The sequence below is a fragment of the Megalops cyprinoides genome, chromosome 2 (genome assembly GCF_013368585.1).
Source record: "Megalops cyprinoides isolate fMegCyp1 chromosome 2, fMegCyp1.pri, whole genome shotgun sequence".
Lineage (NCBI taxonomy): Eukaryota > Metazoa > Chordata > Actinopteri > Elopiformes > Megalopidae > Megalops > Megalops cyprinoides.
In genome coordinates, this window is record NC_050584.1 from 41,237,149 (window position 1) to 41,261,108 (window position 23,960).

Below are 23,960 nucleotides of genomic sequence, written 5' to 3' on the forward strand. Positions count from 1 at the left end.
GGCTTTTAGGGGTATTGACATGAATGTGTGGACATGTATCTAAGAACCAATATTACTCCTTTGGAAAAGATATTATGTTAGGGTGCACTGAAAATAAATACAAAACATTCCCCTTAGCAAAACCTCAACTGACAACATTTTTTCTCATTTGTACTTAAACCCCAGTGCCTTATAGGTAATGCTATGGGGAATGTAAGACAGCAGGGCAAATCTATTGTAGCAAGGTTATGAATTATTCTATTGCACTCTTATCCAGGGTAACCAGCTGTACTCATGGGTCTCAGACAAGCAAGCTTTTGTCTGTAAGACCAACATATACCACCAAAACACAAAGAAGTAAAGCCTGCACCATCTTTTAGAAACACTACTGGAAGAGAGGGGTATGAGAATAGGCCCAACAAAACTAAGGCAAAATACAAATCAGGAACGATTCTCCACTCTTAAAAGACATAAACCAAACGTGGACCAAACACGCACACATGGACTAATAATATGGCTTCTAAAGTTGGAATAAAGGCAGTTAAATGATTTTTGTTTTTATACTTTTTGTACATTTTGTTTCTTTTTTTTCTTGTTGATGTGATTTCTTTTCTCAGTCGACACAGACACATCCCAACATTGTGTTCAAGCTCAGCTTTGGTCTGGAGGAAATACAATGAAGATTCGACTGACAATATCTTCTCCCACTTTTTCCCTTTTTTACATATCGATTTAAGATCGACCAGCGGTCTAAAACACCAGCTTTTTTTCTTTTTTCTTTTTCTAAAACAATACTAATATAACTGCGTCATGAGTAGAACACCTACGTATTTAGCTTGTTTATACAGAAAAAAAGGACACAGAAAAACACTTTTGCAAAGCGCTGAACTTCATCATTGTCATCTGATGCAGGTCCCTGATTTTCCCTTTGTCCCAGCTCACGCTAGTTTGCATTGTTTGGATTCTACACAGACTGTAACTGGTACATTAGTTATGTTTTGAATACACTTACAGTTAAGAAAGCAAATTAAGGAGGCATTAGAGGCAAAATGTGGGGAAGTGCTACCACTAGGGATCTACGTGTGTGGGCAGAGTAGAAACATCCCACCTGTTTTAATTATTAATTGTACAGACTTTATATTGTTAGTCATACAAGTCTTACAGTTTTTCTTTCTCCCCATCACCACACACTCAACATACATTCGGATTGTAAGATTCAAGGTGTGACAGGGATGGGGGGAGGGGCAATAAGAAGGGAGGGAAGGAACCCTCTGATCTCACAAAACTTGAAGCCCTCGCTGCGCACATTTCTGAAGGTCACAAGTTGGAAGATAGCCGCGATCTGGCTGGGTCTGTTTCGGGGAGGCTCACTATTGAATCTTTCTTGAGCACTCCCGAGTCCGCCTGCCCTGGCCCCACTGCAGCCCCAAGGCCCGGGGCAACGCCGGAGAGGGAAGCGCAGGGGAAGGAGCCCACCGACATCTGGTGGGGCAGCACCACCCTCTGGGGCACAGCGCTCCTGAAGCCTGAGGCCCCTGGTGTGCCCGGGAGGGTCTGAGGGGGCCCGATGGAAGTGGAAGAGACACGGGTGGACTGGGGCGGGCTGGGGGCCGCCGGCTGGGCTCCGTCGTGAGGGAGGGAGGGCTGGGAGGCTGACAGGGCCCTGGCATCTTGGCTCAGGCTGCCGGTGTGCAAAGAGTGGGTGCTCTTGTGGGTGGTCGGGCGCTGCGTGGGACTGGGGGCACGCTGCTGGACGAGGGAGAGCTGGGAGCCGGAGGGGCCGCCCATGGGGCTGGAGCTGTACTGGAATGTCCGCCCGCCAGCTGCCAGCGGGCTCTGGATTGGCGGGCTGGAGATGGCTGAGGCGAAGGCCCCGCCGGACATCGGGGGCTGGGCAGCCTGCTGGGATTGGAGGGGTGACATGGAGACGGGGCTGGACAGGCTCTGCACCACCTGGAACCGCCGCACCATCCTGGGGGACTGCAGGGCCACGGGGCCCACCATTGGGTTGGCTATCTGCGGGCAGAAGCTCATGGCCACGGCCTGCTGCAGCGTGGCGATGGCTGAGCTGACCTGGGGCTGGCTGGGGGGGGCGAATATGCCCCCGTGCATGGGCGGAGTCATAGACATGGCCCGCGGTCGCTGCAGGTCAACCTGCTGCACCATCTCCCTGTCGTACTTCACAATCTCCTGGATCATCTCGTTCTCGCGGTTGTTGAAGACACCAGAGTTGAGGTCGTGTTGAACTTTGTGCATCAGGATGGAATTCTTCTTCCCTGTGAAACACCAGAAGAGATCCGGGGGGCAGGTTAGTCGGCTCCCTTTTTTCCATTACGTCATCTTCACAATCAATACCCTACAATGAGCTGGAAATGAACAAGCCATTAAGTGATTTAATAAGACTGATCACTGTCCACCTCCCCAAATCCTGCCTGGAGTCTGCAGCGCTGTGTCAGCACAGCAGGAGTGGGGCTGAGGGCTGTCTGGCAGGATTTGACCTGATCAGGAGAGGCGTGTTGCATCACAATGCCCTTTCTGTCTGCCTACCTGGAGGTTGTCTGTAATTGAAATCGCAGCCGGTAATTTCGCACTGCACTAAGAGACTCTAGCCTCTGAACCTTCATTATTGGGTAGACAGAGAGAGAGAGAGAGAGAGAGAGAGAGAGGAAGAGAGAGAGGATATATGCCTGTGTGTGTGTGTGTGTGTGTGTGTGTGTGTGTGTGTGTGTGTGCGTGCGTGCACAGGGGTGCATGTGGAGGGTGTGAATTCTCCGTTGAGCCCAGTTTGCAGACATTTCAATTATAGCCCCCAAACATTCACACACTCCTGCACATGTGGCTCTCGCTGGGGGTTGCAGCCAGTTTATTTTTTCTTTTGTCAAGTCACGTTAGGGCTGGGGCGAGCAGGAGCATGCGCAGATGGCCTGGGCGTGCACACACACCTGGCACTGTGCACCATAATCACACACGCCGAGGGATATCAATTTGCTGCCGAAATTGCCTCCTTCGCAGAGTGCACGGAGACCTCCGTTGAAGTCCGAGGGATACCTCTCTCACCTTCCAGGTTTGTCAAAATTAAAAACACAATATATGCCTCATAACTGCATACTTCCTCTCTAGCTTGTGTGTTTAGCTGCATTCTCCTCAGTTTTTCAGGTCAGCATGGATTCCAGTGCTTCTCCTTGCATGTCTTGTCTTACATTTATTATTTATTTATTTTGTCTTGACATGCTGCCTATGTGAAATCATAAAATTGTGTCGATATACTCCTATCATATCAGAGACTGAGGTGGGCAAACAGGGAATCTACGGAAATAAAATCTGTATCACTCGTCTCACGTGCATTCTGCATCTCCAAAGTTGATTTGGTTATGTTCTCTCTGTACTTAATGTTTCCCTCTAATGTCTGCGTGTACCACTGTCTCCTGTGAGGGAGACCAGGGCTCTGTGGCAATGGCAAGGTCAGTCCTACGGCGCATACATTCTGCCATACATTGAGAGTACGATGAGAATCAATGGCCACTGCTGCACACGCTCTCAAGCGGTGTAAAAGGACTGAGGATTCCTGTACTCTGAAGGGATTTAGAATACAAATAAATGCATTCATTTAATCAGGCTCCAGCCTGCATTTTCACTCATCTGTTCGAAGAAGAGAGTGGATGCCTGCCTATTGGCGGACGTGACCTGAGGAAGATTTAAGAATGGAAGAGCTGCTGTAAATACGCTGGAATCCCCGAGAACCCAGCCGTTCACGTATGGAATCCGGCTGCCATGGCAACGGCTGGCAAGTGGTGGATGCTGGCCCCCTTTTGTAAACATCTGAAGTGAACATGTGACACAGTATGACATCAGCAACACAGTGACCTTGGTGGAGGGGAGGAGGGGAGGGTGGGGGCTCCAGTTTTCAGCAAATGATATGTTTACAGAGAGGGGTCTGAATCTACAAAGTGGGTGCTTCCCAAAGCCTGGCAATATCAACATCAAAGCCACCAAATGCAGCTACAACACTACAAAATGCCCTCACAGTATATGCTGTACAAGCGATAATTTTAAAAAAATATTTGTATTGTGTATTTGAGTATTAAACCCATCTAAAACCATCAGCGAATTTCAATGTTATTTTGGCCATTTTTAAGAATTTTACATTGATTTTGCAATGAAGAAAGTTCTGCAAATGTATTACCATTAATGGTAGCCTGCACATATAAATTTAAAAATCCAGGTCTCCAGGTCTTCATCAGTTTCTGCAAAAAATGCTTTTACAGTGTGCTTTCAAACACGAAAATCTGAATTAGTGGAAAATTACATCATGCTGAAGACTGAGGCTGCTGCCTTTTAAGCATCCCGTGAACAGACGCAGTCCTGCTCAGACAGAATTATCAAAAATCAGCATTAATTGGTCAATGGCGGTGCTTCCTGGCTTGTGACAAGTGGCAGGTGGAGCACATACCTATGCGGTCGAGTCGGTCGATAGCCACGGTCTCAAAGGCTCTCCTCATCATCGGGTACTCCTCCAGCACCTCGTTGAAGTTGTCCACTGAGAGCGAGTACAGGCGGCAGTAGGTGTCAGCCCGGACACTGGCTGTGCGCCTGCCGCGAGTCAGCAAGCAGATCTCTGAGAGGGAGAGAGAGAGACGGCAAACAGATGACCGAGTTACCTTAAAGTCAGTCATTAAGCTCACAGAACACAGCAAACACTGCGTAAGATGAGATCCATTTATGAACTACATCCCTTTTGGAGATCCCATTACTTATTTCAGCTCAGTTTTTGCCAGCATGCTCAACTACACATCACAGCATAAGTCTCCAATTGATTTTTGTAGCGTTGTGGATTGGAGACTGAGGCTGGTGTGTAACAGAAATGCGTCTTTGCCTTCTCTGTTTGAATCTGAAGGCTGGATATAGGTCTGCCAATCACTCCCTCTTAATGACACTCCACTTCCTCAGAGTGCGTCTGAGGCCAGCTGAGGTACGGTGACAATGAGGCATTGTCCGATATCTTGTGGGGAGGACTATGACTATGACAAAACAATTGGACAATTGAGACACTTACACTAAAATATATCCATCAAAGTGTGTGCCAATTATTTTTCTCTGTATTCTGTATATAGTAATGACTATTGCCAATATTGTCATTGCTAGTAGCAGTATTAGTGGTAGCAATAGTAGTAGTAATAGTGATAGTAATAATAACAGTGATCGCTGGAAGCCAGGGCAATTAATAAAAGGTCAGCCTTTTGCCAGCTGCCTACACGCACTATTAAACTGCACAAAGGATGCTCCATACATTAAGTATATTTCTAAGATGATAAACTCTTCATTAACTACACTGACAAAGGTTCCAAGCAGTGGTATTCAACCTTAACATTTACGTAAAGTCATATGGCTTGTTCTTTCACAAAAGATGATTAAAATATGACCTTGGCCGTCACAGCAAACCTATTTTTCAACTATCTGATATGGAATTGAGTGTTCTCCAGAAGACTAATGCTGTCCCTCTTCTGTGGCAGGAAACATCAGTAGAGAGACATAACTTGCATATCCACACTTCTGCACTTGTCCTCAAAACAAAAGCCTTTACTTTTGCAGTTCAAAGCCCCATTATTTCTAGGACTTTGCTATTGTAAAGCAAATGTCTGCAGTCACCTTCAGTCACTTATAAGGTTGAATTATTTCAAACAGTATATTCATTCTATATGAATATATTGCCGTTCCTTTGTAGGAAGTTAAGTATTCTGCACACTCAGATGAAGCCGCCTGAAAACCCTGTGCAGATATCTGTTATTATGGTTATTTTTCACACAAAACACAAAGGAATGTAGAAGGAGAGTAGGCTATTAACTACGCGGACTGCAAAGAATCGAACACCTGTTCGATTTTGTGCTCCACATGGCTGACACCCTTCTGTTCTTGTTGGCTCTCCAGTGGCAGAAAGGATGCAGCAGAAGAAGTCCACGGTCAACATTACAAATTGTGCTGTCATCACTGCTCGGCACAGTTAATTAGCTGTTATTAATTGGCCACATGTGTTCTGTATCTGTGGCATGCCTCCCATAAAAATGGCTCCTGGCCTTTTGCAGTACTGCTGAACTGTGCTCTTCTGCGGAGGCCTCTGATGGGAAGCTTGCCTCTAGACTCTGCCCCAAAGACTTCACAAAAATCATTGCATTTTTCTGGATCAGCAACACTTGTGTCCCCAAACAAGCTCCAGGAAGAGCCTCCAAAACTGGGACAAAACCCGCTTGAGGGGGAGACAAGCAAGGAGCAAAATTCAAATGTCAGTGTGCTTTTATTTTCATTATTGTGCCGCCATCATTTTTACATAAATATAACAGAAGCAGTGACATGCCAATAGGAGCTTGACACCAGCTTGTGAATCAGAAGAGATGACGCAAACCAACACAGCACATTGAATATCCTTGTTTTTCACTGTCTCATGTATAACATATTGCTTCAGGGCACCATACATTTTGATAATTGAGGATGAGAGCTGGAAGGCTGTTGTTACTGAATTCAGTATTGTGAGACTAATTATGTTTCCCTTGAAATACAACAGCTAGAGAGGATACATTTCATAATTTCAGATTACATGACTTGCTGTAAATGGCATTCTAAATCCATAAGTATTTACATGAGTACATCCGGAAATCAATGATACTATCATATTGCCAAGATTGCAGAAGTGTTTTGAAATTCATTTCTACACAACAGTCAAGAATTTGACGGGAGCATGTTTCCCAAACAGCGCTGACATCTTTTGGTGTATTGAAGCTTCCCAGATCCATATTTAAGCAAATACTTAAGAACCAGAAGGATTTGATAAAGCAGACACTAAAATGAACATGTCTCTTACTCTCTGAAAAGAGGCACAATATCACAGCTAGAGGCACAAATGCTACTACTATCATTACAAAATCAGCAACAGTATATAAAGGTTTATCAGATGCATGTCATTATGGCTTTAGAACACAATTTGCAGTACACAGGAAATGGCAAGTTTATTTAAGATGAATGATTGATGTGAATGTAAGTCATCTAAAGAAAAGCTACAGTGGAATATGTGAAAACAGATGGGTGACATGAAAATTATCAGACACGTTCCATAAGAGAAAAAAGACATAATTAGCAGTGCATCCAACTTCCTAGCAAACTCAGGAGAGGGCAGTTAGCATCATACCTCCAAAGTAAGAGCCATCTGACAGCTTCATGCCCATATTGCCCTTGGTGAGTACGCTCACCACCCCATGCTGGATGAAGTACATCTTCTTGCCAATGGTGCCCTCCCGGATGATATAGTCCCCAGGCTGGAAGACCTCAAACCGCAGTTTGGTTAGCATGGCTGTCACAAAGTTGGGGTCGGCATTCGCAAACAGGGGCATGGATGCCACCAGCTTGCGGCAGTTGAAGTTGACAATTTCCTGAAGGGGAAGATGAAGAACACACACAGCTGTGGATCTTTAAGTTTCAGACAGAATGAAACTGAGGCAGCAGGCACTTAGAAATCTGCTGCACTGGTGTAATGTTATACACTTGAGCTAGGTTTGCTTCAGATTTGTTGCAGGCCTGGAAGGGTATTTACTCCTATCTCGAGTCACTCTCACCTCTCGTAGTGGTTCATTGAGCTCCTCCAAGATGCTCTCCTCATCAAACATCTTGCCCTGGTATCTGTGCTCGTAGTAGTCATGGATTTTCTGTCGGAAGTCTGCCGGAAGTTTGTGGAAGGACATGTACTGCTCAACTTGTTTATACTGAGGAGAGAGCAATAGAGAGAGAGAGAGAGAGAGACAGAGACAAGGACAGAGAGACGAAGAGAGACCGAGAGACAGAGAGAGAAAGAGAGAGAGATGTGAGCAGCAGTGATAAAGAATGAAAGAAAGTAACACATGCAAGATGGGGAAAGAAGGGGAGAGAGGGGGAGAGAAACAGACATAAAGCATGAGTCACCCATTTTGACCACATTTGAATGCATCTAGGAAATACTATGATACAGCAGTGAATTATTTAAACCTGTAGCAGGATTCTGAGATGACAAGAATGCATTGATAATGAGACCACAGGCAATAAAAACTATTTAAAACACAATGAAAAAAAAAAGAAAACAAAATATTCTCATTTAATATTTGTGTGATGGAAGTTTATAAGAAGGTCAACCAACAATCAAAATAACATAAAATATCAAAGCTGAGCCTGAGCTGAGCTTGGCGCAAAAAAGTATAATAAGGTATGGTCATTCATATTTTATCACAGTATACACTGCCTTTTTTTGCTAAAAAATCCCTTTTCCACAAGTAGCATCTGGTGCTATTTTTGGAGCAGAGTCAGGGGCTAAATGGATAATTGTGTGCCTCACTATATGGAAAGCATAGAAAAGCACGCTTAAAGGGAAAGCTTCTGACCTATTTACCATGGAAATACTGCTTTCAGGTGAAAAATGGCCATGTTCACAGAGAAAAAAAAATGGCAACACTATAAAATATTGGGAGGGGGATGCTTGAGGGAGAGATATCTTCATACTACACTGTGTTAGGGAGTGTGCAGTGTGTTGCACTATTTCATGTACATCCATCGACAGGCTGCCAACGCCAAAGCTCCAATAAAACTGTCACAACTTGAAAAGTGACTAGTCAGATGTATTCATGTTATGGCATGATATTACAAAACTCTGTTTAGCAATAGGAAATCAAGAGTGGGTGGCCATATAATTGATGAGATGTGTATTCATACATTTTTGCATTATCTACTGTACTTATACTTACAAGGCTAAATGTGGAAGGTTAAATCCTACCTATTGTATCCTATCCACACAGATTACATAACTGTCAAATTTCCAAAAGTTCCAAAGGAAAGTTCCAAAAGGTACAAGACAGCATTTTCTTAGTTAAAGCTGAATATAGGAAACTTGTCAAAGTCATTTGATAAAATAAGAAATTTTATAAAAGGCAACATTTCCATGTCCAATTAGATTTATTTGATGCAAACAAAAACATTTCTGCATCTCCTGACAGGCAGATACCGGAAAAGCACCATACTTCACTTACAATTTCTTTAAAGACATAAATGCCCCTATAACACATTCTGCACAGCAAAGCCAAAACAACTACAAATCATACAATCAGCAAATTATTGATGCAGTTCACTCAGCAACTGGCCCCTTTTGACCTCCAGCTCAGAAATGAGTAAGATAGAAATTTTAAAGAAGCATGAGGCACCCTATGAAAAGTGGGACAATATAGACACTTGTCAGAGTTAAATGAACACTTATAGTTTTGACTTAACATTACTGATTGTTTTGTGTATACCTGCAAACAAAATCACGGATGGGAGAGGACCAATGTTATGGAGAAAAGGAATGGTATACTCAAACCTCAAAAGCTCCTTTGCTGACTCACAGCAAATATTTGATCTTCACTGTGATTTTTGACCTTGTAGAGGCAAAAGGCAGCAAGGCAAACAGATAAATAAATAAATGAAATAAGGGGATGTTATAACAGAAAAAGCCAAGCTGAATAATTTAAAGACCACATGGACTGATAATGGTCCCCTTGTGAAATCCCCATGGAGGCCGAACCATGCTCCCCTATCTCAGGGAGGCTGTTACATAAACAGGCTCCCTGAGAGCATGGCTCCGAGGGTCTGGGGCTGCTTGCTAATGGGCCGGCAGAGCTCAGCAGTGAGTCATCACTGCAGCACAAACGCCGGACTCACCATGGGAGGTCAGGGGCAAATCCCTAAGCTCCCGACAAGAGCCCTTCATTCGCTGCCTGCCAGAAAGAATATCAGCAAACTTTTTTTCGGACAGTCACAACTGTTTCCTGCTCATCCAAACTCCAACTTCTCTGGTAAGGGTGGAATATTACAGTACAGATATAGGATGGACAAATAGAAGTCGTAACTATGGAGTAGGCATTGTAAAGTAAGGGTTAATAGGGTAAGTGTAACACGGTGATAGTCAAAAGAATACAAAAGATGTCGTAAAGGTAGAAATAGTTTTAGGGTCTTTATGTCTTGAAACTTGCCACCTATTTTTTTTTTTTTTTTGATTATTGGAGTGTCAGTTACTAGCTCTCTAGGAGTTTACAAGCATCTTAAAGAGGCTGTACCTCATGCATGAATGCATTAAATATTACACCCCAGTTACAATAAATGCATAACAATTCACATAAAACCATTCACATCATGGCCAAAACAGTTTCCAGAGGCCAGTGGTGGTCATCTGAGGGATCTGTTCAGCTTGTACATGATTCTGTTAGATATAGGCTAAAATATGGGAATCACTTAATTACTTTTCAAGGCTGAATTCAAAAGAAACAATCAATACGCATGATCAAAACATTTGAAGATATGAACATTGATAAGTGGCTTACCCTGGGGTAAGCCCCCCAGGTTCCATTTCTCAACTGAATGTGGAAGGTATGAGTGCACCATTTCTCCTTTTATTTAGGACATCCATTGAGGTATTGAGGTATCCTGTTTTTGCATCTGAAGTTATATTTATCTTTCTTTGATCTCTCACAAACAGGCAATACCTGTCTTTGTCGGCTTTAGAAGTCTATTTATAAATTGTTTTCAGCATATAAATTTGGACATAACATAAAGGATTGAAGCCTAACTACCACTAGCAAGTTTGTTACCTCACAGTATATGAGCTAGCTAGCTAGCTATCCCTACGGAACTTACTAAAGCAGGTGTGTATATAAGTGAAAGTGTGTGTCTTTGTGTGGGTTTGAGAGTACAATAGGACAAATTGAAAGCACATTTCACCAGCTAGCTAAATAGTGTGACAGATTATAGCATAACAGAAAGCAGGGGAAATGACAAACATTTCATTATGAAGGGTTCAATGCACACATTGACATGCAGGGAAAGAATGCAACCATTCACAAGCATATTAATAAAAAATAATTATAGTACATGAAAATAATTTGCATATATTCACATGTAAACTACTGAGCAGTATATCCAATTATACTGAATTTACTGTATGGCCTCGTTCATGGCAGTTCTGACAAAGGTAAGGGTGGGAAATTCAGTAAGGAATGCTGAGTAAACACAGGGGCACTGGGCCTTCACTGTGGTCTTTAATCATTGAGAGCGCTGAGCTTCTCATGCATGTCAATAAGACATGACAACTCTTGACAAGAGGGGCATAAATGACAAGGCCAGGAGGGAAGTGGGGACTCATCATAGCGTGTTAAGTGAGCGCTAGGAAGTGAAAGTTGCAGTGATGTGATGTACTTCATGCATGATGCTAGATTCCTTCCTATCAGCCACTGAAGCATGACATTATGATTCTCAGTCCAACTGCACTGTATAGTGAACCCCTTCAGACCTAAAAGCACAGTATGGAGAACAAACTGAATTGGCCAAGGGTTACTGGTAGGTGGGCAGAGTAAGAAGGGAAAGACTGGAGGTTGGGCTTGGGCATGAGAGATATCAGAAAAGCTCTCCATGGAGAGCACCACTGGATTTTTTGAGACTGCAAGGTGTCACCTCCTGTGGCGGTATATGCCATCACTGCACTAGGCCAGCGTGTTTCACTAGAGAAGATACAGTGTAGATCATAACAAATTACAGGAGTCAGCCTGCCTCTACACTCCACCACAGACTAGGATGCTCCTAGTCCAGTGCTCTCTAATGCATGCTATAGTTGTCAGTGATACCAATAAGGAGTTATATGGTGCACAGAGATCTCAAAACAATGGGCTATTCAGGGTGAGGGCTTTTTTTGAGTTCAGTAGATCTCGAAGTAAGTATGAAATGACTCCACTTTTATCTGCAAGCACATTCTGGCATGTCTTAAAAGTTCTGGTATGTACCATATTTCATGTTTAGACCCTGAATCTGATTGATGGGTCACTGTTGAAGAATTCTGATTTTGATTTGCAACAGGCAGCCATGCAGATGTAGAATTAACCCTCTCTCATTTCATTACCTTGCAACAACATTAACCGCACTGCAGACCTCACAGCAGCTCCAAGGTAAAGTTCTTTTGGTTCACATGACGTTCACAGGAACATACTTCCAACTCTTTCACAGCTCTACAAATAGTGGATCTCTGCCCTTGCCTTTTTCACTCTCACAGAAAAAAAAACATGATCAAATATTAATGAACATTCAACTCTCAGGTCCAATGCTTTCTGCTCTCACTTCCTCTGATTATAATTATCATCACTCTGCCGTGCCAGTCAGCACTTCATATTTATATTGAATATGACTACAGTTTGGTTCATCCTTTGCTAAAACTCTCAGCTTACCACAATTTGTACAGTGAGTGCATCAAACATACTTTCTCTCTAAACCAGTCCTTTTTTAGAACTGAGATTATGAGGATTATTTTCTCAACCCAATTTCTCTGTAATTAAAGTTTCAAATTCAACCAACAGCAGATGTCAAGCTCAGTTCCTAATATTTATTGAGAGAAAATTTAATAATCATTTTTGCCATCCAGTTGATACATGTTCAATGGCAATATAAAAAGTTGAGAGGTTCAGACCCATGTCTGTGAGCAGAGAAGCAGCTAATCCTGAAAGGTTAAATGATGTTATTTCACAAAAAAGGAGAAATGTGCTATGACCTTTTGTTGTAACAGTTACTTATGAATTTCATTTTAGGTCCAAATGGTTTCTTTCTGCTAATCAATATGCTGGCTGACCTTACGCGTGAAACGGTGCATTAAAAAGGTCAGTAGTGGTGAGATGTAAGGAACAGCAGTAATGTAGTATATGCTTACGGTGAAATGTTTGACAGAACAGTACTGTAGCACACACATATGGTAAAAATGCTTGGAAGAGCAGTTATGAGGCAAATACCATTTACGGAAGAGCAGTAATATAGCTCACACATACAGTATGGTTAAATATAAAGGAGGGCAGTAACGTAGCAGGTATATGGTTAAATGTAAGGGCCAATGGTATCCACATACATCAAGGTCTGTGGTGGGGAGTGAATTCATTGACTGTAATTACCTATGTATGAAAATCCCTCATCTAAAGACAAATAATCCAATCCCCCTTTTCCAGATAATCCTATTTCGATCTTAATCTAATTTAATTGCGAGTAATTGCAATGTGACAGGTTTATTCTGTGATTTTGTCAAAGGGCTTTGGCCCTCACATTCTCCTATGCCAAAGCTGGCCAAAGCACAGAACACAGTAGTTCTACTTTGGAGAAAATGCAGTTTATAGAGTATAAAGATAGAGTATAAAGACTTGAAGAACACTGTTTTAGGCCACTGCCCATCTTGTTCCAACAAGGGGAAAAAAAATCCTAATGCTTCCCACTTCCAACAACATACAGTGCCTTCATCAGGCCCAGATGCACACCCTCAAGGTGAATCTTGACTGAATTTGCAGGGTTGCCTCGATAAAAAAATGTGATGGAATTCACTCCGCCTTTGTCCCAGCAAGACTATAGATTTCCTCTCATGCTGAGCACATTTAGACTATTAGTCAATCACAGAACAATTTCAGTACAATTGTTGAAAATAAAATGCAGACTCATCACCATGTGATCATTGACCATGGCTGTATTAGAAGCAAAGGTTGAGCAATGAATTTCAATTTCGACAGCCTTTCCTTCAAAGGTAAAAGCCAGAAGACACATTTAATAAAGTACTAATAAAAAGCAGGAAAAAAGAGCTGCTTTTTCCTGTCCTTAAAAAAGCCGTTTTGGATTATAACAGGTTAGAAAGAAACAAGAAATCATTTGCCATTCCTGAAATGGGGCACCACTGGGCATGCTCTGTATGTATATCTATCAGATGCATCGAGACCCCAAAAGTTCCCCATGTAGGAGTGAGTAAGGGAACAGCCACTCATCAAACCTTAGCAGCGGATTAATGGATAGGCTCGTTGTTTGCTGAAGCTGATTAATGAATGCCTGTCTGTTCAAAGTTATGCAGCTCTGATTCACAAGCTCTGAGTCACTGTATCTCTGTGGGCCAATGCTGTAGACACATCTGACAGCTCTACAAACTGTGCCTGCAGCAAATGGGCTGCTATGTACACGGCAAAGGCCCATACTATAGTAGTGTATAGCAGTAAACATATCTGTATGTATCTCCATGAGCATAAAATGAATGTGCATAAGGACCACTCTCTTATAAAGATGCTTTCAATGAAACAATTGCTGCTTACTGCAACTACACTTACTGTCTTCCCCACCATTCTAATATACAGTTACCAATTGTTTCATTACATGTTGTAAATCCAATCTGATTTCCATGTCCACTGGATTTATCATGATGTCCAGAGGGTTTTTAATAGACCATAAAGCCAGCCCACACAGACATACTATGTATCTGTCACCACCATCTTCCATGAGAGGAGTGAAGGAAATTAAACTGTCTTCTTTGTGCTATAGGGCCAGGGTTGGATGTGACTAATGCAAGCCATAGTGCTGATACTGAGGGGGGTGCCCATTTAAGAGGACTTTGTTCTTTACTGATCAAACACACTGTAAATATCTGACATTAACTCGTTCCATGGTGGCAATATATATATGTGTAGTTTGTGACTATATAAATACTGTATAATATGTCAACCTGAGCCACATAAGCAGAAAACCCACCCCCAGCAGAGGGGAAAATCTCATGTTGACTGGGCAGCCGGTCAGCGGTCCAGGCCCTCTACTCTTGTGATGGCTGATCCAGGTTAGATCATCAAGAGTAGGACTGGCAGAAAATGTTTAATATCTCCATGCCACCATGAATGGAGTTTTCAAGGTGATCCAGAAAGCAGGTCTTCAGCAGCCAATAATCATAACATCATATTATTGATTATTGGGATAGGAGATATAATCCTCCATTAGAGAAGATGTTCATTTACACAAAATGAAAATTCTAGCTAATCTGACTGCACTATGCTTTTATCTTAACTTTGAGCAATACATTCACACTGTTTTGTTTTTTCTGTTTTTTTTTCTTCATTTCTTACACATCATGAGCTCAGTGGTTGCTGAAATTAATGAGAAATGTTACATAAGCAGCTGTAATAGTTGCTTAATATCAAGTCATAGGAAGCAAATGAGGTTTTGGGGGCTTGCAAGAATGAAAATTCGTTTTTTTTTTTCCTGAATTACTTGCCAATAACTTGGACATCAGCCAGCAATTCAGAAAATGTCAAAAGGCCCATCCATAGCTAAAGAGTTTTAAACCTGACACAGATGGCTACATTAAATAGTTAAGTTTTTATTGTCATACAACATAAGTAACTTGAATGTGCAGTTTTAGGGCTCTGTAACTAAAGAACCTTCTTTTTTGCTCTTTGCAATTTTGTGACTGAACAGGGAGACTTAATGGATCCATCTCAGTACACTGAACTGCTAGTGGGTGAATGAACATATGCAGTTGGACAGGGCAAAGTGGTATAATAGAGTGTAAGAAACACAAATGAATGCTATAAGAGGGCTGTCACCTTATCAATAGTTTATTGTTGTTTGTGCTCACTACTAACCGTTTCTGTTCAAGTGTATGTTTTACACCTGCTTTGAAGGAGTGTCATTCAGTGTTTTATATCAGTCTCTCACACTTCTTTTATCCACATTCTACATGAGCAGTAAACAATTTAGAAACCATCTATATATTAAAATATCAACTTGAATGCTGGATCTGACCATGAATTAATACACTTTTGGTTTCGAAAGTATATTCATGGATACCACTGGTGAGCCGCAGTGAATCAGTTCCAGAGCACAGATTTGCATCTGTCAAATTCCATCATAACCAAATCGCCAGCAGTGCAGTCAAACAATCCTCTGGAGAAGGTAGGCCATTGCGCAACGGCGAATGCCCTCCTCCTCTGTTACCGCTCACCAGATAGTCTGTCAGGCGGCAGTCAAGGACAGATCGAGGTGAGCAAGAGAGCCTCGATCACCTTGAGGGGGAGATCACTGGGACACCAAGCTGCTGCCTCATGAATATCCCCCAGCCCAGAGAGACACTTCACTGCATCACAGTGACCCATTCCTTGCACCTCTCCTCTGCCAGTTTCAACACTCCCTCTGGAATTCACTGGCTGCTGCAGGTCTGCGGCACCCCCTGGAATAGCAGGCCAAAAAAGGCTCTGCTTAGACCGGGGCCTCTGTACATGTGGGAACACATCGTACCACCAGAGTCGAGTGGGAATCATCTCCTGCAAACATAAACAACACCCGCGCACAGCGCAGAAGGCCTTGGGTATGTAAACCTAGCCATGCTTCACATTGTATCGACAACACAGCAATAAATTCAAAGAAAGCCACACATCGCCAGCATGCTGCCAATTTTTAATAAAAAGCAATGACAACAAGCAACTCCCTGCAGTCAAACACCGAAATCGAGAGCTGGGTTTGTTTGCTGACAGGTGCACTGACATTATTCCAGGCCGAGACAACAGAACACACTATAATGCTTGCGGTATTTCACATAAACAACCTAAAATTGCTCCTTCCTTTTGTAGAAACTGATGCCAAGAATGTTGCTGTTATTGTCGAGATCTTTGGAACATCCAGACCTATTCCTCTGTTATCATTAGTTGTTGGTTAGCTGTATGACTGTTTACAGCAGCACCTACATTAAATGATTAATACATAAGTTACTGATGCCTGGAGGGGATGTGATGAGTTGCTTTATGTGGCAGCCCTCTGTAGCCCTACACTGTGTCATTATTTCAAGCTTTATCTATGAACAAGAGCAGAAGGGCCTAGAGTGTTCCGGAAAGAGAAATGAGATGCATTCTTCCTGACTGAGAAAACATGTTCCCATTTATTTCTCACAGCCACTGTGTGCTTTATAACTGCAATTCCATGACATAATCACATCCTTGTCTCAGCACCAGAGTTTAATACTGGCGAAATGCAAAGACTCTGTGAGCGCTTTACCATTCACCTTTTTTTGTAATTTTATCTATGTATATAAGAATGATGTAACGTATAAGGACCGTGCTGGTCAAATGAGCAATGTAACTCCACACCACAACAAATCTCTACACATATTGTGCCTATCCCTCAGGTGTATCTCTCAAATCCAAGCATTTCTGCTGTCACCCTGATGGGACTTAATGATGTCCTCTTGTGGCAGGCCTACAGCATGCTCCAAGACATCAAACACGATTTCTCTCCCCTCAGACATGTAACAGCTGCAAAACGGGAAACACACCGCACATGAACTCCTCCTCCTTCAGAGCCACACTGTGACCTAGAAAAACATGACAAGCTCCCTCTCCAAAAAAAGAAAAACAGACCAAGCTGTCTGGAGAACAAGATACAAACAAAACAATGGAGGAAAAAAAGGCCAGACAATTAGAGAGAGAGAGAGACAGAGAGAGAGAATGAGGTTCCAAAACAAAGAAGACTATTAGAATCCTCACTTCCACTAAAATAAATGACTTTGCACAGCAATGTTAACCCAAGATATGAACAAACAGGAGCAGGGGCTTCCAATTTAAAAACATACCGCTGCCTGACACACTACGTGACGAAGATTATAATGCTGAATAAGCCTGGCCAATAGGATCAAGCCTTGTAAGAAGAGACAAAGCTGGAGCTGCCAGCTGCACACAGATATACGTGATGGCACGGAGTACCTACCTTCTCCTGGTACTGGCGGCGAGAGGAGTCCAGGGACTGGATGAGTGCAGTGGCATGGCCAATGAACATGGCGTAGCAGGTGGCGCCCACAATCATACTCAGCATGGTCAGCCAGATATCGGACATACTCTCAGGGGCCTGCCGCCCGTAGCCAATGCACAGCATGTGGCTCATGGCCTTGAAGAGGGCGAAGGAGTACAGCTCGCTCCATGTGTCATTCTGCAGAGGGAAAAGGAAAGACATGGGCTCCCATCATCTTCCATGGAGTAGGTCTGTATAAGTACTAAAGATGTCCTGAGGTCTAATCGGCATGTGGCATTCCTGTCAGAGCCAACATTATTTTCAGACAAACCTAACAAGGATCCATTCAGTTTGCCTTTTCAAAACGCATCTAAAAACTGTATACAGTGAGTCAATCCTACTTCTCCGTGCCAGATTCATTATAAACGCTCTTTCTTCTGCCTTAAAAAGGAATCAGTGGCGCGTTGCCTGTTTATCTTTGCAGTGTGAGTGATGTCATCACTTATATCCCTATTCTGCAGTGATCGGCGCACAGACTCCTCACCCCACTGCCTGGGAATCGGGCCTTCTTTATCTTCATTTGCTTTGTGCACTTGGAACCAGCCTTTGTGCAAATGTGATTTGGAATTGGATTGAAGAGTGGAGAAAAAAAAAACGGACATTAAAACACCTAACCTGAGATTAACTTCAAATACGGAAAAAAAAAGCTAAGTGGGTAGAGTGAATGATGTGAAGGTAGTTTGGTGGGTGAGATTGCAGGGAGGCTCAATGAGCTCTGAGAACAGAGGCACTGGGGCGGAGGTGGCGGCTGAGAACCGATGTGAACCCCCCCCCCCCTCCACCCCACCCCTCCTCCAGCTCCAAGGACGCCAGCGCATCGCGGCCACAATCTGCAGCTCTCGCGTCACCCCAGGGCGCCATGTGCAGGGCCAGCACAACAGCAGACCGCCCCACTGGAACAGAGACACAAATAAAGGCCTGGTTGCCGCTTCCTCAGATAACAACGCAGGTCAGTATCAGCAAAGTGGCGCGCTGCAGTGTCTTTGCATATCTGCTGCACAGCACACAGGAAGCCTGTGCATGGTGGGCAGGGCCCGGCGGCTGACCTGCGGCTCACCCTTTCTCGGTGTCTGTGCATCGCCTGCAGCCGGTGAGCAAACACGCCATCTCACGGAAATGGCTGTGACCTTGTGATTGTCAGCATGTGGGCTTCTTCCTCTCCACGATGGTCAAACACACACAGTTTGTTCTGGCCCCCCCCCCCCCCCCCCCCCCGGTTCAATTGTGCGTCGGGAATGGTGAAAACCCTGTCAAACAATCAACCTCAGTGGCAAAAGTACGATAAGCTGAACAAATATGACCACATAAAGCAAGGCCCGAAATAAATGTGACAGGTATTTGTTTCCTTTCTTAATCACGCCCGGTCGCCACGGTTTATCTGAATTTACAGTGCTCATCCAGGCTTTAACGCTTTCATGCAGCCTGACAGCACTGCGTTTTCAGGGCAGAGAGCAGCTGTGATATATGTTTTTAATCTTAGTTCAAATGACCGAACATCCTTTTGAACCCATTTGTTTGCAGTTGTGGTGCAATGATGCCATATGCCACTCATCACAGAGACATTTGTTTAGTTGTGTTTTTGCCATGCTCAGGCAGAGTCTACCTTATAACAGCCAGGTCGTGATCATAGTTTGCTATGAATGCACCTTTGTGTGGTTCCCTTCCTTTCCATACAGGTTTATAGCTCTACTCTAATCAAATAAGCAAACCAGGGAGCAGACTGGCCTCCATGACCACAGTCTCAGCAGTCCATCCCTGGCCCTATGATATTCCTGTAATTTTCCATAATTTTGTGATTTAGTCTGCTCACCTTAGTTATAAGTGCGGTGCAGTTGACATATGGTTCACTGTAATGCAACAAGGATGTACACTTGTTACCGCAATTCATCAGTCACTTTGAGTCGATGGACTGTCATTTCTTGAAAACGAAGGGCCACAACTGATTCAGTTTACAGAGCAAGAATGCACTGAGGAATTACATTTCAAACATAATAAATGAAGCAGATAGCTTCTAAGCTTTGCCTCAGTCTCTAGAGGAGGTACATGTTGTAAAGGCAATGGATTGCTTCTTCTCAACAATATCAGCACAAATACATGTTCTGTATGGGCCTGTAGACTAGGGTTGGGTATTGTTTGGGTTTTTCCCAATACCGGTGCTAAAGTGATACTTTTAAAATGGTACCAGTGCCTAAACGGTGCCTGAACCGATACTTTAAAAAAAAACGGTCGACGACATTAAAGAATGGCTTTTTTATTGGCAAATTTGAAATTGAAATTGAACAATATATTAACTGTTAACAGTTTAACCCTTTTGCACGTACTGTAACATATTTTTATGCTATGTAGCATGTATGTTAAGTTACATGGTTAAGTTAAGTTTTTTAATGTTAAATCGCTGTTTCCTCAAAGCTAAAATCAGCTAGAATTTTTCCAATCTAGTGTTGGTTTTAGCATACGCGCTAAATGGCAAATCACACCGGTGTGACCGTGTGCGCGAAAGGATTGAAGTATACTTAAATATATAAATATAAATAAGTACAAAACACTTAGCAAATTTACATAACAAAATCACATAAAAAATAAAACCTAACCCAACTACAATAATTTAACACTGAATAACAGTTACAGTACTGTAACATCCGTTTCGGAGCACCAGAGGGCAAATATTTCAATCGACAGCTGACTCAGGCATTTAAGAGGCACCGAAATGTGCGTTGCGATTCGGTCTGGTAGATATCGGTCATATAGGAACCGGAACCATGTTGGCACTGGGTTTCGGTACCCAACCCTACTCTAGACACAGGAGCAGCGTGAAGTTTTCAAACTGAACGCCACAGCTTTGCATGTGTGTCACAAATGTGAAACAAACTCCCGTTCTACATTGACCAGATGCCCAAAATGTATGGTGGTGTCTTTGGAATAGAGGTTGTTCATTGTACTCCACTGTTAGTCATCAAGGAATGCATCCAATGATTAAAGCCTAATTCCATACAGCGCACAATTATGTTTTTGCTGCGGCAAAAAAACATCCAAATGGAGCTGTAATGAGTTAGGTGTGCCGATAAAGACCATCAGTTCTCTAGAGTTCCTCTCTAATGTCTTCAGACATCATTCTTCAAAATCCCCCGGAAATACAGAATTAACACAATATATAATTCTCTCTCTCTCTCTCTCTCTCTCTCTCTCTCTCTCTCTCTCTCTCTCTCTCTCTCACACACACACACACACACACACACACCCAGTTGCCTTCCTCCAAAGCACAATGCCTTGTTGTACACAATCCATTAGTAGAGAGATGACAACAGCTCTCATTTACTGCTTGCACTACGAATGATAACCCAAGCTCTGGTAATCAAAGATTAACACACATTTGCTCTCAGTTCCTGGAGGAGGGTGTTAAGCAGGATGAGGTGGTAGAGGAGAAGGAGGGCGTACATCTCGATCAGACATCTCTGGACACGCAGCTTCCAAGCTGACATCATCATAACCTCAGCGTGGCCTGTGTCCGGCACAGAGGGGGGGGGGGTGGTGTGTTGGGCTCTCCATGCAGCTCTGCCTGTCATGCTCATACCCTGCGCTGGCACTGTGACTCCTGCTGACCCCCGGGACATGGGCACTGGAGGAGCAGCAGAGGAGGAGCAGCGAGAAAGGAATGCCCTGCCTCCCAGCAGCAGAAGGCAGATCCTCCATTGCTGGAGCAGTGGGGCCAAGAGATCGCACGGGCCCGCATGCCACGCCGGCCGTCACTGCAATGCCTCCTGACAGCTCCAGGCTTGGCTCTGAAGGATTGTGTAATTGAATAAATAGAGGATGTCCTAATTAGTGGTAAAGCGGAGGAAATTTCCTGCCATTTTGTCTGTGCAAATGCTGTTTGAGTGGGCATATGTGTGCGTGCGCATGTGTGTGTTTCCACATGCATATGCATAGGTATATTCTTGTAATTGTATGTACATTTTTAGTGAGCATTGCATGTGTGTGTGTGTTTGTGTGTTTGTATTCATGTCCTATTATGTAATCTAGTTACAGCGGAGGATATCAAATGAGTTTTTTTCTATAAAATACAACTTTATTTACTGCTGGGTCTTATAGAATAAAAATTAATCTATTGCAGTTTCTAAAGGCAAAATGCTCAACGAATACAATTGGATCAGGGAGGATACCAGGTATTATTCTGCCTCAATGATCTGTGCATATAGATTTATTGAAAGTGAGGTAAGATTGAAGCCTAAAGCACCTGCCACCGATTTATGTAAGAGGGAGAAAAGTTATGTAAGGGGCCATAACCTAGGTCACACTATTATGCCAGAAGACTGCCATTTATACAATTCAACAAAACATCTCCAGAACACATATCTGATCTGATTGGCAACAGCAGAGGCCATCATTAACATCCTTAACAGTCATTCCAGACACTTCAAATGCAGGGCAGCTCTCATTAAGCATCTCAGGGGCTTAAAGCAGCCGAGTGAGTGACTTCTCTCTCGGAGAATTAGCACTGTTGAGCCAAATGGTGCTCGGCAGATTACATAGGCGCACTGAAGACGAATTGGCCGCTGTGTGATGACCGACGCTACAAGAGGCCAACCACTCGATGTGAAGGAGTCTCAAGTGGCAGGGGGATGTATCATGTAACGCTGTGCCCTCTGTTAGAAGCAGCGCGCCCCTCGAGAGACAACGACCTTGATTGCTGAGCTATGGCAGTGGTCTGGATGACTGCGCACACAAACTGGCACAGGGCACGAGCAGGTACGCTGACTGACAAGAACAGGGCATCCTAGTCGCGCAATGTGCATTCCACAATCCAGAGGAAGGGACAGACTCACGGTGCAACAACAAAAACTCTCATTAATCTCCTCATATCCCGTGATTTAGATTCAGAAATCCACTGGGGACGGCGAGTTGGAGAGAACAGTCCGTCACATGGGTCCACATGGAGATGAGTGGCACTGACACCTGCCCACTGTTCCTCTCCATGGGTCCTGCATCCATCTGGCACTTGGGGACTGAGACAAGCAGCTCCAAGCACCTTTGGAAGGCAGCCACATGCTCTCTGCAACTGCTTCCATCTGCAGACTGTGTGTCCGTCTGTCGGTCTCAACGCCGCAGATCTCACGCTCGTTTATGAAAGCTAGGCTCCCAGCGAGTGCCATACTGGACTGAATAAAATCTTTAAGTGTCACAAGCAGGGAGTCTGTATTGCACATGCATGCAAGTGCAGTTGTGATAACAGAGGCTCTGCAGTGTGTGTGAGGGAACAGAGGGCTGTGTGGTGTGTGTGTTGTGTGTGTGTGTGTGTGAGGGAACGGAGGACTGTGGTGTGTGTGTGTGTGTGTGTGTGTGAGGGAACAGAGGACTGTGGTGTGTGTGTGTGTGTGTGGGGGGGGGGGGGACAGAGGACTGTGGTATGTGTGAAGAAACAGAGGTGCTATAGTGTGTGTAAGGGAAAAGAGGTGCCATAGTTTACATGAGGGGACAGAGGACTGTGGTGTGTGTGAGGGAAAAGAGGTGCTGTAGGGTGTGTGAGGGCAAAGAGGTGCTGTAGTTTATGTGAGGGGACAGAGGGCTCTAGTGTGTGTGAGGGAAAGGAGGTGCTGTAGTGTGTGTGAGGGGACGGAGGGCTGTCAGGGAATGTCTCCGCCTCTCAGCACTGCCACAGACATCACTGTGCGCTTGGCTGGCAGATTATGGGGTGATAAATGCAGGGCCTTTTGAAAGGACAGGGATAAGACCAGGGGCAGCAGCATCTGATTAGCGCTATCAAACAGTACAGGTGCGAGACGACTTCAAAACAAACAGAGCGCCAATGTCACAGGACAGGCCTCAAATGACCATATCTGACAATGCAGCCATATGTATTTAAAGCAATAAGGAAAATTTAACAATAGTTGAAGGAAACAAAATGAACGATTTTGCTACTGAAGGGAAAGGTATGCTTCCTTTTCCCGGATCTGAGATTATGGCAATATATATGTTCACAGTAGCACATACACTATCCTCTATATTTATTCATGATACTTAACGGAAAAAACAAACTGCAGAATTATCTTTCTGCACCAAATGACACAAACTAACAACTCCACAAAAAGCAGCATCATGTGTTTCCCAAATAATCTTTTTTTCAAAAACACCATAACCGCATCTCTGCAATCAGTATTTTGCGAATCCACTTTCACTTCCTGTAGGTTGTGGCACTTCTCCTGTGGGATTTTTGATTAGTCCTCCACACTGGATTTCTTCAGCTATTCCATATTTCTTCATTCCTTTCTTAAACATGCACCTTTCTTGAGGTCAAGCTAGAGATGATATATTGGGTAAAGGTATGGAGATCACAATGG

At 43.6% G+C, this 23,960-nt stretch overlaps 1 protein-coding gene across 1 annotated transcript in view; it reads right to left on the reverse strand.

The window, feature by feature from the left end:
* Positions 1-577: 577 nt before the first annotated feature.
* hcn2b (hyperpolarization activated cyclic nucleotide-gated potassium channel 2b) overlaps positions 578-23,960 on the reverse strand; it is a 42,622-nt gene continuing 19,239 nt past the window's right edge. The window contains exons 4-8 of the mRNA XM_036521093.1: positions 17,545-17,763; positions 7,581-7,727; positions 7,157-7,397; positions 4,430-4,594; positions 578-2,255 (exon numbers count right to left, since the gene is read on the reverse strand). Of these exons, the coding sequence (XP_036376986.1) occupies positions 1,297-2,255; positions 4,430-4,594; positions 7,157-7,397; positions 7,581-7,727; positions 17,545-17,763 (1,731 nt within the window). The 3' untranslated portion in view covers positions 578-1,296. The remainder of the gene's footprint in view (positions 2,256-4,429; positions 4,595-7,156; positions 7,398-7,580; positions 7,728-17,544; positions 17,764-23,960) is intronic.